This window comes from Branchiostoma lanceolatum, chromosome 14 (genome assembly GCF_035083965.1).
Source record: "Branchiostoma lanceolatum isolate klBraLanc5 chromosome 14, klBraLanc5.hap2, whole genome shotgun sequence".
Taxonomy (NCBI): domain Eukaryota; kingdom Metazoa; phylum Chordata; class Leptocardii; order Amphioxiformes; family Branchiostomatidae; genus Branchiostoma; species Branchiostoma lanceolatum.
Genome location: NC_089735.1, coordinates 10,760,677 through 10,781,164, shown reverse-complemented (window position 1 = coordinate 10,781,164; position 20,488 = coordinate 10,760,677). Strand labels below are relative to the sequence as shown.

Here is a 20,488-nt window from a genome sequence, read left to right as displayed (position 1 = left end):
ACCTCAGGCACCAAGTCTCACAAGTGTGCGTCCCTGTCAACTGTTAAAGTGACATGACTAATGCTCCTGTGTCACATGCCTTTGTTGACTTTGTCTCCTCAGATTCCTATCTGCCACACAGACGCGAGCAGATATCTGTAGATGTGGTGACTGATAAACATCAAGACAGAAGGCTTTGTCGCGCAGCTCGCGGTGGTTTGTTAACATCACAATTACTGTCAACATCATTGTACAGAAGAGCCTGGGACGATGTCAGGCACGCAGCTGTACTTTATGTGTGAGACTTGATAACGTTGTTTGTTCGCATTACGACCAAGAGCTTACTTACTTAGACTTAGATCCTCCCGTGCCAAGTGGCACATCGGGCAGCAAGCATCCTCCATTTTGTTCGATTTTGGGCCATGTCTTCCGCTCCTTTCAGGGTAATCCCAAGAGCTATCTACCACTAAAAATCATGACCATAGCATGTCCAGAACACGAGATATCAAATCCGAAAGTTCCACTGCAGTACCATAGCATGCCGCTAGGGGGCCAAAATCTAATCATTTTCAGTTCTCAGGAAGACCTACCCGCATACCAAGTATCGAGACAATCCATCTAGCCAGTCTTCAGTGATCGTGTTCACAGAAGGAATGAAGGAAAGGCACACACACACACACACACAGACACAGACACACACAAAAGCCGCAACGCAAAAGGTTTGTACGTTAGGAACGTTAAGTACGTTAAGTACAAGCTGTATACGACTAGACTGATACGTTTGATCCACCTCTTGTACCGGGATGGACCCTTATTCTGAACGATAGGTGTGGTGGGTTCTTGTGTGATGTGGCTCTTCTCCAATACGGCATATCTGCTTTACGTCCCATCCGAGAGAACGTCCCTATCCGAAGATAGGTACTCATTTTCACCTGAGTAGAGTGAGGAAATAGGTGTCAACGTTGTCTTTTACTCGAGGACATAACATTGGGACATGCCCGGGATTCGAACCCTGAGCCTTTAGTTTCTAAGTCAAAACCCCTCACATAACGGAAAGCTTAAGGCCACCATACCGCAACGATGCCAAAAAAGATGGTCAAGTACTACTAGTGTTTCATACTAGGCAGTGCAAATATCCATGTCGCGCATGTATTCTGTATATATTTGGTAGCACATAATCGTCACAAATCTTGCTCGAAAAGAGGAATAGCTGTAAAATAAACGAGAGTGAGAGAAAGCACTTAAAAAAGTCCCGTCGTTCTTTTAGCTTTAGTTCAAAATACAATTAAAAAGTTCAGTCGTTCTTTTAGCCTTTTTTCAAAATACAATTATAGTACTCGTTAATCCCTACAACAAAAGGGAAAAGGTGCCCACGCACCTGAAACTGAAAATACATTTCCCCACGGTGGGAAGATGGACTAAGTTCATGATTCAAGATACAAAATTGCACACTTAAGGTACAATACTGTCCACGAAAATTACCAATTGCCATTGGATTCCGTAATTCTGGCTTAAGAGACAAAGGGAACGAAACAACACCATGTCATTAGTGCTGGTGAGGGATCAAGAGTAGAGATGGGAATATGGAAGCAACGTCATTAAATTACACTTGACGAGAAACAGACGTCCCAATACAGACGGTATAATGACTGTCATATATCAACTCAAACGTGGCTCCACAGAAATTACCTTTAAGCCATTCTATGGTGGGAAAGGGTATGCAGAATTAGGAAAAAATATACATGTATATGTATATGTATATATATTGTTTTGAAATTCTGTACATGAATTGAACTAAAAAATTAAGATGGTAACACTAATTGATAACTCAAAGCAGATGATATCAAACGCATATATCCCTTATATTCTCAACAACGTTCTCTTATAACTTGCTATATTGAACAATAAATTCTCAAACAGTAATTGTTAGATGTCCTCTAAGTGTAAAATATCATAAAAACACGTATTTTTTGTTTCGCCATTATACCCCCATTTCCACTGAGGCGGCGACCGTTCAGAGACCATTTGGTGACCAAATCTCTACGAATTCCATTGATACAAACGTGTACTTTATAAGTTTCGTGTGTTTGAGTGCCTTTTAAGTCATATTTTACATCGATATCAGGGATCATATATTCAATTCATAAAGTTATAGGTCACAGAAATCCAATTTTGGTCGCAGAACGGTCGCCAAGCGGTCTCCACCGTGTGAAAAGTGGCCTACAGGTTCCGCCATGTTCCCATGTCATCAGATGAGGTCATGACGAAAAACAGACACCCCCTTGACCTTGACCTTCGAACGTCGTTTCTGCCAATCATCAACAATCATCTCAACTACATTACACACACATAATGGAGTCAAATTAGACGGAAATGCAAATAAACATATAGTTAACGTTAATTGTGCATGTTCTCAGGACATTTCCTGAATGTGAACATCTATCATTTGAAGAAGAAGAAAGAGAAGAAACCACAGATCGAGCGAGCGGCGAAGGATCGAAGGGGGAGGGGGGCGTGTTGTGTGATACATGTAATGTGGCCGAGAATTGTCCCCAGACAGTAATTCAAGCTTAAGTTTGGTCTTTATCCGATACTATTTGTTTTTCTCTGTCAAATGGCTAATTGAGTCCTTTTAACTGCGTTATCATCAAAGCAATTTTCCCCCTAAGCCAATGTTCTACCTCTGTCACTCTTATGGTATCGATACGTTATTTTTAAGGTGCATGTACACACGTACTCGACACATGTAACAGACATGTCCTATTTGTCATTAACAATAATGGATGTTCTTTGGGAAGCTACACCGATACTGCTATAGGGGTCCAATATAAATCATTTTGAACATAGTCATTTTGTTTAATAGTACTGCACAGTGAATTCACTTCACTTCAAATTACCCTCTGCGGTCTGGCAATAAATCCGCCACCTTTTGAAGACGTTTTGTTCGAAAATAGTACCAGTACGTGTATACCGTATGATATCTAAGAAGAATTAAAAGAGCTTATTTCAAACGTCCTGCGAACTAAATTCTCTATAAGGCGTAAAGAGAAGTTAAAGCTTCAAAGCGGGAATATCTTCAAAGTGCCGCGGAAATATATTCAGCAAAATGCCATAAACGTTCACACAATACCTCCTTCACACAACAATATGACGTTGCCTCACACAAAAAAACGCGCTATTTTGAATGGCAATTCGCCACCTGCTCGACCATTGATATAACGGTTTCCCTGTTCTTGTTCGTAGTCTCTTCGTCCGCTGAAATTAATTTTCCACGGTTTGAATAGCCATGTCGTGTTTAATAAAAAAGGAACAGAATATCTATTGCCTGGTCGTTTGACCTCCTATACCATGGAAGAGAATTTTTTAAGAGATTCGTGTGCGACAGTTGATGTCGTCATTCGACGCTACGGTTTGATACTTATTTCTCCTAAGGCTCCCGACCCACTTCCGTTTTAATCAAGGGACTGAAATTGTACATGTGTAATGATGAACATCTCGAAAGGTCACACGCATAACTGTGAACAGTTTTTCTATTAGGGCTGCTAGGGTGAAGCAAGGTGTGATAGCAGAGCCAGTTGGACTCCTACTCATGAGTGGTCATAAGGGTTTCAATACGCGGTGGTTTATGCAGGCTGAATTTCCAACTGCTAAGAAGAACGGAACGTAGTACATTTTATATCAGTCTTTAGAACACCTATAAACTGTGCCAAGTTGCGTTCCTCTTAGTTTATCAAGCTATCGCCTGATGCTAAATTCAAGTTATGTTCTGACTTACCCGAGAGAGCCCCTGAACAAATAGTAAGTTTATCTGTACTAAGGCGGTGTAAGCTGGGATATAGCTACTTTACTTACCCAGGGTTTAATGCAATACTGTAGTGAAATCCCCCACCGTAAGCTCAGAAATACGCTCAATACTTAATCCCAGTGACATAGGTCAAACCACAAGTCTACGACAACGCAGATTGAGTACATGCGTAGCACGACATGTTTAGGACTGCAAATTGTATCTGTATCTATATAGCCGGTATAACCGCCCTATGGCGTAACACACCATCTTCGCAGTGCAGTACATTTTGTATGTTTTTATGTTATGAGCGACCTGTCACACCTAACCTCTGTATTTGTATCTGTCATAGAAAAATTCCGCTGTCTTGTGACAGAGAAGGCAGTCGTACATATCGTAGGTTCTCGCAGACGACTGGTTTTGCCTAGAATTCAACCAGAAAGACATTCCTAGCTTTACAGTATTACGAGTGGTAAAGATTAACTAGTATTAACTGTTACCCTTTAATGATGTACGTTAACTTCAATATACTACACTGTAAAGCACGTGCTTTTGAATAGAATAGATGCCCTATAGCTATTGGGGACGCTCAAAGCCCACTGGCGTCCTGTTTACGATTATTGTTTGCTATGGGTTCACCTCGAGTGTTTATACACAGTGACATTTAACCAACATAGCATCGGCCTTACGCTATCCATCTGTCGAATCTGATTTTCTATTTGTGAAGTTCGTCCCTCTAAGTATCTATGTTTATTCTTGTGAAAGGAGAAGCGCTCAACCAACTTGCACGTGCCGCTGTATATATTTTCACAACCAGATAATATGATCTTTATCTTCGATCGGCGAATTCAAGTTTGTAGAAAAATCTGTCGGCAACTGAAAGACTCCTGAAAGTTTAGGTAAATGCGCGTCATGATTCTTCGTGTTTTTGTGTGTGTGTCGTAGTGAGGCTATACTAAAACCGCCCGTCGGAAAGAATCTACGACAATATTGTACGGCACACCCATGACTGTCGTAAGTATGTACTTGCGATTTGCTGTCGCAGACCCGTCGTGACTGGGCTCTAGAAGAAACCACTCTTCATTTGTGAGAGGATGTTTTATTTCCGGCATTTATGGTTTTTCTTATCTTGTGCAAAATCAACGTGTATATATAATCCCACTGTCGCCAAGGTAAGCATTTTACAATATGGAACTATCTATTTAGTTATAGCCTCGGTCTACTCAACGTTACTGTTTATGTGACTCTTGATAATCCTATGTCTTCTTGCGTAAGCTTGTATAATCCGTACATAGTCTTTACTGAAGTCTAATGCACTACTGAATGTGCATTTGTACAAATATGTCCGTAGATTGTGGGTGAGGAAAAGTCTACAGAGGGTAATGTCTAATGACATAATATATTGGCAAGTCACTTTATCAACCCCTCCGGGACACGATCGTAAGCGTTGCGTTCGTCCTTTCGGATGGTGACGTAACGCCGGTGGCCACGCGTATTTGGGGGGGGGGGCTTCAATGGTTAGCCTCGGGCGTCAAACCTCTGCACATAAAAGAACCCAACACACTTATGGAGAGGAGTGACCCAGTGTGCTTGTCTGAAATCGTGAGCCGTAGTGAAGCCTCAGTCACTCAGTGCACTACTTCTATGTACTACATACTAGTACTTGAAAAAGCACCATGCGCCCTCTCATTTGAGGATGACCGCTTTACCCTTAACTTTTATTTACTACCCTCCGCGCCAGTTGAAGTTTAACGATAGGGACAGATGTGCGTCCTGGTAGTAGCAGGAATGATTACGTGTATCACAGCATGTTTCGCAAATTAACTGTGATGTAGTAAACATGGACAGGTCAATAAATGGGACATTACTCCCAGGACGTTTTGATAGACCCCATGTCTCAGTATGTGGTGAAACTATTGGTGGTGATATCGGAAATATAGCGTGTCAGAAATGAGTAAATTATTGGGCACATCACAGTGTGGCTTCCGCCGAGGAAATGGTAAGTGGCATTTAAGTCCCCTCGTTCCCGGTGTCCCGTGTACTATTTCCGACAGTAAAGATGAAAGTTCATTCCCGGCGGTATAATTATGCGAATCGGTAATGTCTGAAATTATGGGCTGGTTGAATGAGAGTTCTCGTGCCTTGAGCGGCGGCCCCCAGCGTGGTCCCAGCCGGCCCCACGACCGACCAGCTCCCCCTCTGCGGCTCTTTCTCCGCACGACAAAGCCCGAACGCGGTGTGACGGCGGCCCACTGGTCGGAGACATTCAGCTCGCTCAGCATGCCGGGTAGCCTGGAATGTCCGGATCATACAAGCCGTCCGGACATCCGTGTCAGCACCTGCAGACGGAATGAACCGGAAAATCCGCCAGTGTGCCACGGTACTTAAAAATAAATATCTATAAGATGCGCGCGTGGCCGGGGACAACAAAAGAATCAACTCAAAGCAAGCAAAACAGGATAAAACAAAGCAAAACAACACGGTCAATAGGAATGACATTGAACTATTGCTGGTAAATAGGAATGAAAAAAAAAAACTCCACAGGTGACGCGATGTTCTTAGAAACATGTACGCATATAAGTGATTTGTGTTTTCGTTCTCTCCATCTCTTTCGCTGCCTTTTCTGCCCCTTCTTTACTTCCTTCGTTCCCTTTCTCTCTCCTTTGTTTCTCTTTCCCCCTCTCCCGCTCGGCTCACAGTTACATGTTTATTTACTCTCAGTCAATCAGGAGTGTATTAGGTGAGTCTATTTAGCAGTAAGGTGTCAACACATTGTTGTTTATGTCTTTACAGAGTCAGACGACACTTAAAGATTTTATTTTGATGATGTCTGATTCAGTTCCTCACTGCTCATTAGAGCCGTTTGTCCTAGAACTGAGGAGTCACAATGGATGTCCCCCAGGGTCTTAGTGTTGTGGCACGTCAACAATGATGTAAAAACTGAGGGTGTCGGTTGGGTATTATGGTGCTAGGACAATTATGAACACCGCCGCATAATTTTAGTCCCTACCAGACTGAAGAAAGAAGAGATTCCCAAAAAATAAGTGAACTCAGAGGACTTGGTATTCGTCCGTCGACGTCGACTATTTTGGCCAATTTCTAGCATCTTTCAATCCGTCTGGTGGTCTAGTAGAGACTGACATAATCTGGTTTCTTTGATAGCCATAAACCACACAAACAAAACCAGTACCAGCGACGTAAAACCAAGGAGGTTAGAATTTAACCTCCTTGGTAAAACTAAAGGCCAGGAACAGGTTTGAAGAGCCTTTTTGTTGACGTTTTGCAGTTTCACTTTCAAACATAAAAAAAACAAGAAGCAGGCATGCAAAATGACTGTATAGTCTCTATCGGGCTCTTTGGGTTGCTGGAATGCCGGCAAAATAGTACAAATTGGCAGAATGATTTGCTCGAGAATTCAAAGTTATAATTAGTCGGTCAACGCGTTACAACTTACATATAGGCAACATTGGTGAGCAACCAAGGAAGTCTGGTAGAGACTATAGAACCAGCAAGATGAAGATATGCTGAATTAACAATAAGAAGATAGGCTGTCTGGTCCTCTTAAGATCTTAATTGTTGGTGTAATCTTAGGATCGTTCTTGGAATGTACACTGAGACCACCTAGCAACACCTCGGCACGTGCTGTGATGGCACCACAGATAAACACACGTGCCGGGCACCGGGCGATCTCAGCCCTCCCACCGGACAGTGTCGTCGTGTGATGTCCGCTAATCGTCCATTGAGAGATACTCGTCTTTCTTATGCAGTGTTAGGTGGACAATACACGACCCAAACAATGCCAATACACGGTGACGCAGGGGCATGGACGAAAGAATGAGCATAATACTAATAGGGTGAGGAACTTTTTTGTTGTCACTGACTATAACGGTAGTTTTACTAACGTAGCATGTACTTTTTTTATCACCACTGCATCTGTACAGGCACTATAATAGTAATCTCCAAGCAGATGTTGCAAGGGCAATATTAACTTCTTCTAGCTTTCCTTTTTTGTAACAAAAAGCCTCCCTTACAAAACGGGAAACTAGAAAAATGTTAAGATTTTGTCTTCCAACATCAGCTTATAGATCTTCACAATAGTGGGGCTATAACATTATCACAAGGAGACACGATGATAAGAAACTATAACAAGTTCTTACAATGTTGCAAGTACTTGCAATATTTAAACGAGAGATAATGACGGATTTGTGTAGTTTGATCTCACTTCACACAGATACATGTATCTCAGTTTTAGGCCTGTCTTTATATTTTGTACACGTAGGCAACTGTGAAACCTTCCATGATCCAAAACCGTCCAACTTAATTGCCGGTTTTCAATCACATTGTGCTAATTGAAATGTAATTACCGTTTGAGTGGGTCGAAGTGTCCCGCGAGATTGTTTTGTTCTTCAGGCCAGTGAGTCATCTATATCCGTCACGTCAACTCTGACACATAATGAAGAATCGGCGTCCATGTTCATTTGTATCCATGGCAACCGCACAAATTCCTCAATATCAGTCGTCTCTGAAAAAAAGTTTATTCATGACTTTTTTTGGTTATCCTAATCACATCAATCACGTTTGAGAAGACCATAAATGATCAAATTAAGGGTAATTAGTTAAAGCCTTATTCCTTCCGTGTCATTTACTAACCATCCTTGCCAGAATTCGTCTAAGATTGAATCCACAACGACGTTATTGTTCCAGACAGTTGGAGTTCAAATCTCGTATGCCAGGAATACAGGTGTTATATTGTCAGTATATGCAGATTCACCGTATATTATGTAGTAATATATTCATATACCTTGTAATAACTATGTCAAAATCATTGTATTAAGTTTTGTGTATCTATATATGTAAACGACCTTACGGAAGTCTCTTGAATTATTGTTTTGTCAATAAAGTTTTTCATTTGCCTTTGGACAGAAACAGGGACAATATCGCACTGCACTCAACTTTATAACTTGTTTTGACAGTGCCATATATAAAGAATAATGAACATTGTTGCTCTCACATGTGGCAAAAATGTAGTAGACTTTTCACATGTATTTCTACTTTTGGACAAACGGTCCTCTTTTAGCTACTGGCTCAAAAGCACTTACGGTTTTTGGCTTCAGAAGCGCAGAAAAAACATACACACACATATACGGTCATTTCGTAATTGAGGTGGTAGAGGATTAAACATTGTTTTGTAACGGATGCACCTGCCAAGAACGCGCAATTTGATCGAGACAACGAGATAGCAACAGAAAAACACTAGCAAAGAAAGATTACCCCAAAACCCGGGGATTTCGGTAAGCTCGCAGGATTATACCAAGAACAAATGTTCGTGCTCTCTGCCGACGAAATAGGATCAAGTTATTTCAAGCGTCGAGTCCCATGAAAGAGCCAGAATATGCTGGGAAAATAGCAGGGATTTGCGGGTGATCGGCAGATCTGGACGACGTCGCCAGCGCGTCATTTTCAGCATTGTTGCGACAGGTTGACCGTACATCCATGTTCTATTTAACGCAGCTATTAAGAAATCCTGGACAGGTGCGAACGTCGGTGATCAGGTATCTACCGCTCTCCCGGGGAGGGTTGTAGGATTTGTGTCTTTTTGTTGCCAATTGACAAAAGAAGGGTTTGAGCCGCAGTTGTCCGGATCATAGTCACAATGCCGTCGGTACAAAAGCGCAAAGGCGAGGGTCGGGTAATTACTTAAGAGTAAAAACGCTACGGTGTGTTCTGTGAAGAAGATTTAAAGCGCAGGTTCAGATCATGCCTGCCGTGACGCTTTTCGTTTGTTTCTTGTTAGAACGTTTCTTAAAAAACGATCGCGATATCAGATATTTACTATGTCAATTTACTCTCACACTTTGGGGATGTATTTTCTAGTTCGTGGATACACGGAGAGTTTCTAAACATTTTGTGTGCGACAAAAGGCCTATAGAATCTACTCGACATGTATACATCTATGAAATATGCATTTTGGAGCTTCGACAATTATTGCCGAAGTTAAGTCAATATTCAACTGCTGCCCATTTGTGTTGAGAAAGGTAATCTCCAAGCAGATATATAGGTTGCATAAAGACCGTATCAAACTGGCAGAGGAAGTATACGTTTTGCATTACAAGCTCCTTCTTCCAGTTGGATACGGTCTTTGCAATCTATTGGGTCTGGTTGGAGACTAGAGAAAGGATACAGATATTCTGTTTTATCACCTGATTTTCGCGGGAACAAAACAGTCTTTCGTTGAACATGGATTGAGGGTCAGGGTTATGCCTGGGTGCACTCAGATATAGGAAGGGAATAAAGTCATATTCACGCCTTTCTCTCTGCCCTCTGTGCTCATGATTTCACCTTGAAATGTCCGACAACCAAGGACATAAATTCGTGTATTACGAATGACACGGGCTCCAAACTCTTGTACAGTAAAGCGCACTGCGTCGTTTTAGAACGATTCAGAAGTTTTGTACCTTCATACAATCGAAGATATTACGGATGATACTTCACAGACCTATTAATGCATTACATTGTACCATGTGCGATTGTTGAGAAATAAAGTTCATTCATAACTGTTTCGTACACCCCAATTAGAGGCCCTGTTTTTGTCCGAACTCTGTACAAAGAACTCAGTCAGTGGTTCGCTCGAAGTGTGCCCATAATGACACTATACTAAATTCAAGATGCAAGTTACTTTATAAGCTATACGCTACAAAAATGGGGCATCTGATAAGAACAACCTCTGCTTGGAGAGTAACTGTTTCTTGCGATCTGTCACCGGCTCGTCACGTTGTAAACAAATGATCACGAACACAACAGCGTCCAGAATGATAAAAGATAGAGATATATGACTTCCTCTCCAAGTCTTATCATTGTTAAAGCGTCACAGACCCCGTGTCTTTCTTTAAGATAAAGATTGATGGCACACCACAATGTGTTTGAATTGACCAATGAGGATGCGTGTTTGGTAATTCAATTGTCATTGTGCTCTTTCTCCTAAAGGGCTTTTACAGTCCATTGTCTCCTTTAGTGTCTTCCAGAAAAGAAGGGTTCAATGATGTACCTAAGAAGAAGTACCGGAAAATTTCTTAAAGGTTGTGTAGTGAACTGCGGTTGACCTTTTGCCCTCCAAATGAATACAAACACATTGCTTTAGAGCTCTGTACATGTTGAACTGTAGTGTGGATATCTCTATCATAATGATGAAATATGGATATCCACTGTTGTTTCAGTTTGTACAGGTAAATTTGACATTCAGTTCTGGACCTGTACCTAAACAATGGGTTCAGTATATGGGTACATAGCCCTAGTTAAGACTATAGTACAGTAAGTGTGTTAGGACAGATGACAAGGAAGCACAAATATGCAAATAATATTGAAAGGTTTATATTTGATATGCTATGAATATCAAAGACACTTATTGCAGATGATGTTCCATTGACATGAATTGTCATCATTCAGTACTTAATCAATCATTATTGTAGTATTTGTAGGTGACTTGAATCCACTGCTACTTAGACCCACATCTTTTCTTCTCTTAAATTATTAGATGCAAGGATTCGGAAAAAAAAAACCCAACTTAATGACATCCTACTTAATGAAGAAAACTATAAATGTATCACCAATCCCAATGGTTGAAACCCCTATGTCCTTTGGATGCCAATTCAAGGTATATCTAATTGGACACATTCAGATCATTATGCCACGATAAAATACAATGTAAATAGCTACTAAAGCATTTATAACGAGTAGCTATGTGCTGCTTGTCTACATAAAAAAGAAAATGAACATGTGTTACAAAACACAAATTGTAACTCTCTCAATTCTGATGGATTCCAGCATAAAAGATACCCCTAGCACTTCAGACTGATACTTCAACCATGCCTATGATCCTACTTCCTCACATTGTCATGTGCAGCAATCTTAAATCCTTCCCGAATAAAGAAATACTTTTCCCTTTAGAAACCTTTAACAGTTACTAGTAGTTTGCAATGCTGCTATGAAATTGTAACTTTCTCAGCTCTGATACAATCCAACACAGAAGAGACTTCTAGCATCACAGATTGGTACTGCAAGCATGCTAATGTTCCATTATACATCTGATATTTACTTTCTCACATTATCATGTGCAGCAGTTTATAATAGTTTCTAAAACAAAGAAATACCTTCCCCTCTAGAAACCCTTTACAAGATGCCTTACAGTTTGCTATGCTGGTATAGTAACTTTCTCAGCTCGGATACAAACCAGCACAGATGAGACCTCTAGCATCTCAGGCTGGTACTTCAAGTGTGGCTGCACACTTCACAGCTCATCATGGCCAGCATCATACGCTGCCCACCAATCAGAGAGTGCCTTGACCTGTCCCCAGTCCACCAGTTCCCACCAGTCCTGGATGTGCTCAGGACGTCTGTTCTGGTGCTTCAGGTAGTAGGCGTGCTCCCAGATGTCAATCACCAGGATTGGGCGGAGTCTATCGCTGATTGGAGAGTCTTGATTGGCTGTTGTGTGGATGATGAGGGTTTGTTCCCTGGGGTTGCGTGATAGCCACACATAACCTATTCAAGGAGAGAGAAAAATTTTTATTTCCTTCGGCCATAACTGTTCAAATATTTGCAGATACAATGATGGCAAGGCAGCCTTGAGGTTAGGACTGTATATATCAGGGTTCTGGGTTTGAATCCTCAGCCGGTCCGAATGTTGTGCTTTCGGGAAAGGCACTCAACACCTGCTTCTTCATTTGACTCAAGTAGAAACGAGGACCTAGTTTCAGCTATGGACATCTTTTTGGATGGGACTTGAAGCGGAGGTCCACTGTTTGACGACAGCCTCACCTGACTTGAGCGAATTTACTTAAATAACCCATCACAATTATCATTTTAATAAGAGTAGGAATACATCCTGGTGTGAGTGGATCAAAACCATCCCAGTCTGAATGGGGTACAATAAGGAGCTTAAAGATGTACCAATAAATTTAGAACCGACCTACATTTGACTAGCCTGGAGTCCAGCCTTCTTAGCTTTAGTCCGCTACCCAAACATTTGACAGCAGAAATGCTAAAAGTTTTCTAAAATCACCATACTTGCTTCATACGGCTGATATCCATACAGTTGTATTATGATTATGATTATAATGTCTACTTTTTTATTCACACAACTCCATGGTGTCTTGACTCACCTGAACCAAACAGAGTCTTGGCAGTGTTGGTGAACTGTTCCTGGAAGTTGCTGAAGTTCTGGAAGTTTGCGATGATCTCGGTGGCCAGGGTGGCTTCAGGGAGTCTGGGGGGCTCATTCTCACCCCGGGGAGACATGGTCGCCCAGTAGATGGCATGGTTCACAAAACTGGAAAATACATCTGCACTTAGTTCATGCATATTTTGGGTATTTTCTCTCAATTTCTATATAAAAGAAGCAGGCAGGTGCTGACCGCCATGTTGGTATCCTTATTTGCATTTCAATGGATGGTAGCTCTAGGGTATACAACGTTATTGTGTTTTATCTACAAACTGTTCCCTGAGATGTAGATGTTTAATAGTGGTTATTTGAGGGGAATCAGAAGATCTTTAGATGTCTAGGAATGCTTGAATTATGATTCACTGAAATGCAAATAGGGACCCTAACATGGTGGCAGATGCAAAGATGAAGCCACATGAAGATGCTCCATCAAACATAGCTTCAACTGGTTGGTGTAAGTCATTTAAAATTAGATACTCTAAATGTTGCTGAAGAGAGGAGGGTATAGAGAGAGCATTTTTGGCACGCCAGTACAACGCCATCTTGCAGCTAGCAGTTATACTGCAGACAGCAGAATTCATATTGCCCTGACAAAGATCAAAACTCCTTTACATATTCCTTGCATATTCTAAAGGTCATCAACGGCCAGCAAAATTTTCAGAAAATCAAGATGGACCTGTTTGAAATTTGCCCTAGATTTGAGAAATAGCATTTCAAAAGGTGTACAATGTCACAGGGGAGGATTCACCTTCAATTGGTGCTTTGAGCTTTGCTCTGTCAAACTGAAAGGGCGGAGGCAAATTTACAGTTAAAGAGAGCCCTGTTGGGGAGTCAAAGTGAGAGCATATCAGGATGGAATTTTGCTTTTAGAGGCTCTGTATGGGGGAAGGTGGAGCATTGAAGTAGAGTCTGCTGGCTACGATTAACAGTGAATCAAAACAGCTTACTATGCCTCACGAAAAAGGCATGTAGACCCTCCTTCTAACCCTGCTACTCTTCACAGCTGTTAACTGTTGGAAGTGTAACTCCAGGTTCAGACAGGTCATCACCATCCCGCCCCTTCTACATGTGGCAATTTGCCAGGACTAAACTCCCACTCAAGTTAACCTACCAACTAGGTCATACCATTAGGTTTTTTTAAGGGGTGTAGCAAACTACTTTTTAGTTTTATAAAAATCTCATTCATTCATTCTTGCCGTTGTCCTGTTAAAGAAGGGTCTGTGCTTATGTTTGACTTTTTTTCATTCAAGACATCCAATTTTCTTTTCCCTTCTCCATGAAATATTGAAAATTGCTTTATTTCGCTGGGGTTCAATTTTGCGGCAGAAAGAAAATGGAGTATTCCTGTCTTTTAAGTTCATGGCATGTACTTGTACATGTATACAAAAACCTTGACCAAGACTTCAAACATTTTGTACTTTTTCAAGTTATGCATAATGATATTGTTCTTGCTTGCATTGTCAATTATATTATATCTTTCCTTGTTTTGAAATCTGATTTCAGAGATGCCATCAGAGTGGTATCTGAAATTTAAAAAAAATCAGTAAGAAGAAAAGATGATAAAACATGAATGATTTCCTTACCCTCCACCATTGTTCCTGATGGCAGTTCTGTGTTTGTCTGGGACCTGGTCCAAGTTCTCCAGTATGTGGAGGATGGAGTTGGACTGGAGACCCACCCCTGGTCCTACCTGTAGACACAGAACAGTTGGTACAGTCCACTTTGACCCATGTCTGGTTCTACATCAGGGCTGTCTCCGACTTTAAATTTTTTGGTCCGACTTAATGTTTTGGAGCCCATGTTGGTAATTTTCCTTGTCAAATCTTAAGCTTACGAAAATACTTTTTCATCAATTTCATGTCTTGAAGTTCACATTTTTGACAGACAGGATGATTTTTTTTCTGACCCAACAAGCAAATTTCCATCCGGGGATGGAGGGACGGGTCCTGGAAACAGCCCTGTTCCACACTACGTCTCTTGCAGTTTAGGTTAGTTGTACAATGTGCAGTCAATAATCTAAATCAACATACCACTGTGGCCCTTAGTCAGTGCTGTTGATTACATTCAGTTTTATTGGTATCCCTAATGTAATGCACATGTTATAAGAAAGAAAATGAAATGGAAACAGGGAGACCAAGTAGAGAAGTTTTAAAGCATCTCCGATTTACAAAGACCACTGCAAGGTACAAGATCACTATTTAAAGGTTAGATAGAAATCTTTAATAAGGAAAGTAGAAAAGTTGGTAGGTAAGTCACAACAGCTGTCTAAACATGATTAGATTTAGAAACAGCAGGATCAATCTAACCCAACTGAGATAGTCTAAACAACTTGTCAATGAGCAACATTTAGCTAAGGACTCAATGAAGTGAGTCATAAACATACTAGTGGCTAACTTGATAAAGCTTTCAGTATCCTACATTCTTTCTGTATATACTTACATACATTAAGAGTATTCTAAATTGTGAAATGTCGTTGGTGGTTATTTGTTCACAGTACGTTTTAATCACACCGCAAATGCATGTTTTCGCTTTTATTGAATAAAAAACAACAACATTGCAAACTCTTAATTTTCACCTTTTCGCAAAATCGAAGCGCAGCGAACTTAGAAAGAATTTATTGTGGTTATAGTCAGTAGCATATCACAGTGCCACTTCGGTCAGGCAAAATGATACAACATTAACTATGAATAGCTAGGCAATCATAGATAGCTGGCAGACTTCACACCCTCAGATGGTAGCGCCCTCTGGCATATCTTACAGAAACTGCACTGCAGAAGCACACACACACGCACACACACGCACGCACGCGCACACACACACACACACACACACACACACACACACACACACACACACACACACACATGCACACACACACACACACACACACACACACACACACACACACACACACACACACAAACACATAGACAGCCTTTGAATAACTTTATAAAATGTTAGGAATGAATGAAATAAGAGTGGACAATGGCTTTACCTGGTAGTCTACCTACCAAGCTCATTGGGGCCCAACAAATTAAATTGATTATTACATCAGAAATTGGCCAAATAGGCTGAATGATTTGTTTGCCAGATACAGAGAAATGGGGTTGCCAATTTCTCTTGAAAATTCGTCAGTCTTTTATACTTAGTCAATTTCTACTATTCTTAATAGCCCCAGGAGTCTGGTAGAGGCTATATTACCTCGTCTCTCCACGCCTTCAGTGCAGCGTTCATCTTCTTGATGTAACCCGCATGGTGCCCGAGGTGGTGAATTCGCGCAGTCTTCTCGTCGATATACGGCTCCAGCGCGTCGTACTCGTACGGCAGCGGCGGCACGGGGTACTCGTCCGCGAAGAGCTGGATCCCCTTGTACGGGGCGTCCACTGACAGCGCTATGTGGGCGGACAGAAAGACAAAAATCACCGTCAACATTTCGCCACCGCCAGACATTTCTGCAAGTTTATTTTTTTTCCAGGGCACCTGTAGGTCGGAGGTCACTAGATGATGCCATTATGTTTTAGGGGTGTGCCAAATTGATCACAGCTTATTGTGAACACATATACGACTGTTAAATGCAACAAAAATAAAGACTTGATAATTGATAATACACTTCATATGATCTATCTTTGATATGTAATTGCATATACGTCCAATAGCAATTTGATGTGTGTGCAAAAAAACTACCTAAAGAACCCCTTCTTGCCGAGTTGGAACGCCCGAGGTGGGACACCTGTTGTTCATAGACCTCAGAAGTCGACGGGGGGGCGGGGCAGAAAAAATATCCAAATGTCAGGCCTTTGGAATATGCTGTGGGTCTGTGTTCGTGTCAGATTACAGTTTTGACTAGATAGAGACAATGACTGTACTGTTCATATTTGCCCCATAGGTCACAAAAAAGAAAGGTCTGCAAAATACATATTATTTATGAAACAATGCACAAGCTATATTCTTCAGTTATTGTGAGTGATCGTGGAAGATGTTGTGATCGTGAAATACATATTATTCATCATATATGCAAGCTATATGACATGATTGATCGTGAAAGACCCAACCAGAGTGTATGGCCCTGAACTAGAACCGTGCTGAGAATAGAAGAACCTATGAAGGAGGGAAGCAAGGGGCAAATTAAACTCCTGGCCTAGGCGTTTTGTCGTCGTAGTCTAGCGGAGTAGTACGATATTAAAATTCGGCTTCATATCTCTAAAACACTTGTGACGTTTACCCCACGCATACGCTTTGAATCAAGTTCCAGTCAAAATGAAGTTGCCCGTTCACGTATCAGTTCAAAGGGTCGTCGTTTTGGGCTAAGTGGGACAATATGAGAGTACGGGGAATTGATATTGAAGCTGCATTGTACGGTGGACTGGCGCTGCGTATAGCTCCGTAACGTTGTTTTTCTGTACTCACTCTATAGAGGGGTAGGGAAATATATTGCTTGTGCTAGCAAACCATATGCATGTCTTACTTTCATCTGGACAGGGCAATGTGTCGTCACAGCATTTCCACTCCTGGTGCGACACCTTGCGGTACGCAGTGGTATAGACAGGGATGATGTTGTACCTGTGAGGACGATTGAAATCATGAGACCAATCCTTTATGAATCTAAATGAATTCGTTTTGAGGATTCCTTGCTGCTCCAGCCCAAGAAATGAATATGGGGATGGGATGTTCGACTTGCAGAAGGCATCCGATCCTTTCCAAAGCAACATTTATGGCGGCAAAACCGGACATATTTGGCTGGAAATGAAATTCTTACATTACAGACATACACTGTCAATTTCTAACGTCTATGTCCGTAACACTGTATGTCATTTTCACGTCCCTCTCACTGAGAGTCGCATTTTCAAGTTGCAATTGATCATGATATGACTGTAAAACTACGATGGAGAAAAAAAATCGACTTTTAGAACCGCCCTAAACCAGTACATCTAAGTTTGACTTACTCGCAGCAGAACCTGTTCCAGGTGCAGGCCCTGCGGCACTCTGTCCGTGAACCTGACCGCCGTCTGTACGGGATCAACTCCTCAATCTCCACAGGACACCACTTCGGCTGTCTCCTAAAATAATGACCAATCAAAACAGCCGTAACGAAAACATCAAATGTAAGAACGCTTGGAGTGCATGCAGTATTGTGTAGTAGCCGGGTACCACTTTGAAAATTCTCATCCGCTGTACGTATAGTGTATGTTTGATCCTCCAATGTCTTGATTCATCGGAATATCTATACATATAACAGTGATAATTCAGTTACAATATTGTGATTATTGGAATTGTAACAATTGTAGCTTGTATGTAGAAACACATTTGTACTAAGAACGGAATTCGTATCCTGTTGCACCATAACCCGCGAGTTTCTTACTGAATAAAATCATCATCATCATCATCATCATCATCATCATCATCATCATCATCATCATCATCATCATCATCATCATCATCATCATCATCATCATCATCATCATCATCATCATCATCATCATCATCATCATCATCATCATCAATAAAAAATCCAATGACGATATAACAGTACTAGTTCTTTACTCTTATAGCTGATGAGAAAATAAGCTGACGCAAATGATTAAACCAGACGAAAAACATCAAGATATATGTTACAGTAACAGTAACTTTTCGTGCCACTGAATGTGATTTAAAGTCTAACTTCTGGCTTGCTTCAGCCAGGGAGGTTACTGCTTTAGCTCAGCAGATCAGCCTGGTAACAAGGATATAAATAGGTCGGACACATGACCACAGAGTCTGTCACTGATATCACCATTAAGAAAGCTTGCCAAGTTTTGTTGCGCAGCACTTTTTATATTAGATATGTATGTCAGTGACGGAAAAGTAATTTTTTCCTTTATTCTAACGGAAAGATAAACGGTTAGCAATTTAACAATAGTTAATTGGCAAATTCTTTCTTTGAGTTGAAATATCATTGTCACCGACGTAGTTTACTACTCGAATTCACGGTTTCCAATAGAAAACGCCATGCCCCTTCCAACTTCAAATTCCATAACTTTAATTTAAGAATAGATGTCATAAAATGCTACATTGCCATATATATATACTAACGCAACTGCGTGAAAATGATGTTTTGCTTAGCTTGGTTGGCCAAGTTTTTTTGCGACAGCTAAAGCTCGTCAAGAGTATTGTGAAGTAATACACTGTCACAGGCCTCGCAAAGGCCCAAAAAGACGTGACCATTGATTAGTTGTCCTGTATAGATAAAATCTCCATGGACGTTTCCGTAACTGAACTCCAAATGGATCCATTTCGTGACTTTCATCCATATTTGTCGATTCTCCCTTAACTTCGTAGGAGGATGTACTACAAGAAACATTCTTACCTTGGAGAGGGCGTGGTGTCTTGAGCGGACGCGTTACTCAAGACCGTCACCACGAAAATGAAGGTGCAGAACACTCGCTGAACAGCCATGATGCGCCGAGTCTCGATCCTTATGGTGAACTAAATAGTGGACTCCGGATTGAAAATCTTAGGAGGCACAACGTTCTGAACCGTCTCCCTCAGAACAGTCTCGAAATCGAAGAACACAAAACTTGAAACCGCTGAGTCGGCCAAACTCTGCTTGTATAACCCCTTATTCTGTGCTTGTGTAACCTGTTTTGCACATTCCGTTTGGCCCGAGAGGTACGTTAGTCTGACCCTGGTACCATAAATTCAACATCAGCCATGTCGCCGGTGTAGTTGAAGTATTGCAGAGCTGATAGAAGTGTGACAAGAGGCACCTTGCAATTGGGTGAGAAGCACCATCTGGACCACAACTGCTTCTCTGAACAAAAAATGTGGAGATGATAAATATTGTTCTTGAACGTTGATTTGTATCTCATTTTAATCAACATGATCAATGTAAAAGTTTATTATTTTGCTGTCCAAGGAATGTCTCGTTCTCTTCTCTTTCCCTTACATGATAGTGCGCCAGAATCCAAGTGTGGTTTTAGCTTCCCAATTCTGAAAGTACAGGCGTCGATTTTAGAACGTAAGACTCTGTTTTTCACCTCTACATGTTAGATATCTTTCTTAGTCATCACCTCATGCATCCCGTATCTAACGTTACTGTGCATGTCAAAGCAAAGCCAGAGTTCTTAGAATGGAACAATCAAAAAAGTTTCCTGTTGAGTAAAATCTTGTCGTACAAATGACAACGCGGCCAATAACTGATTCTGAATATTCAGTCACGTCCACATATGATTCCAGTTTTACTCCACAGGCACTCCCAGTAAATACGTTCTAAAAGTATAGGTAAGACAAATTCTTGCCCTCCTCCACTTCTCATTGAGACCGCTAGGTGTCGTCCATGCATGTCGCTGTTTGCCACAGCTAGCGCTGACACCTGTCTGACGGGTTAGCACTAGGGGTGGGTACCGGTACCATGTACCGGTACAAAACCGGTATTTCTTAATGGACCGGTCCAAAAAAACCGGTCCGTAAAAAATCAGTGGACCGGCCTATGGACCGATTAGAAAATTCATAGTACCAGGATACTTGCAGGC

The 20,488-nt window shown here is 41.3% G+C and overlaps 1 protein-coding gene across 1 annotated transcript; it reads right to left on the bottom strand.

Annotated features, from left to right (window-relative positions):
- Window positions 1-11,323: 11,323 nt before the first annotated feature.
- LOC136448715 (superoxide dismutase [Mn]-like) lies at window positions 11,324-19,412 on the bottom strand. Its single transcript, XM_066448351.1, has 8 exons — window positions 19,324-19,412; window positions 19,050-19,053; window positions 17,924-18,183; window positions 17,446-17,540; window positions 16,182-16,372; window positions 14,564-14,670; window positions 12,922-13,088; window positions 11,324-12,301 (listed from the first exon to the last, which is right to left on the bottom strand). Exons 1-8 carry the CDS (start codon window positions 19,410-19,412, stop codon window positions 12,048-12,050), a joined length of 1,167 nt encoding a protein of 388 aa, XP_066304448.1. The 3' UTR covers window positions 11,324-12,047.
- Between the last annotated feature and the right edge of the window lie 1,076 nt (window positions 19,413-20,488).

Coding starts and splice junctions, on each gene's coding strand:
- LOC136448715 (XM_066448351.1), bottom strand. CDS start 19,412: ATGGCTGTTCAGCGAGTGTTCTGCACCTTCATTTTCGTGGTGACGGTC. Junction 16,373..17,445: donor ATTGCCCTGTCCAGATGAAA/GTAAGACATGCA, acceptor CCGCCCACATAG/CGCTGTCAGTGGACGCCCCG. Junction 14,671..16,181: donor TGAAGGCGTGGAGAGACGAG/GTAATATAGCCT, acceptor CTGTGTCTACAG/GTAGGACCAGGGGTGGGTCT.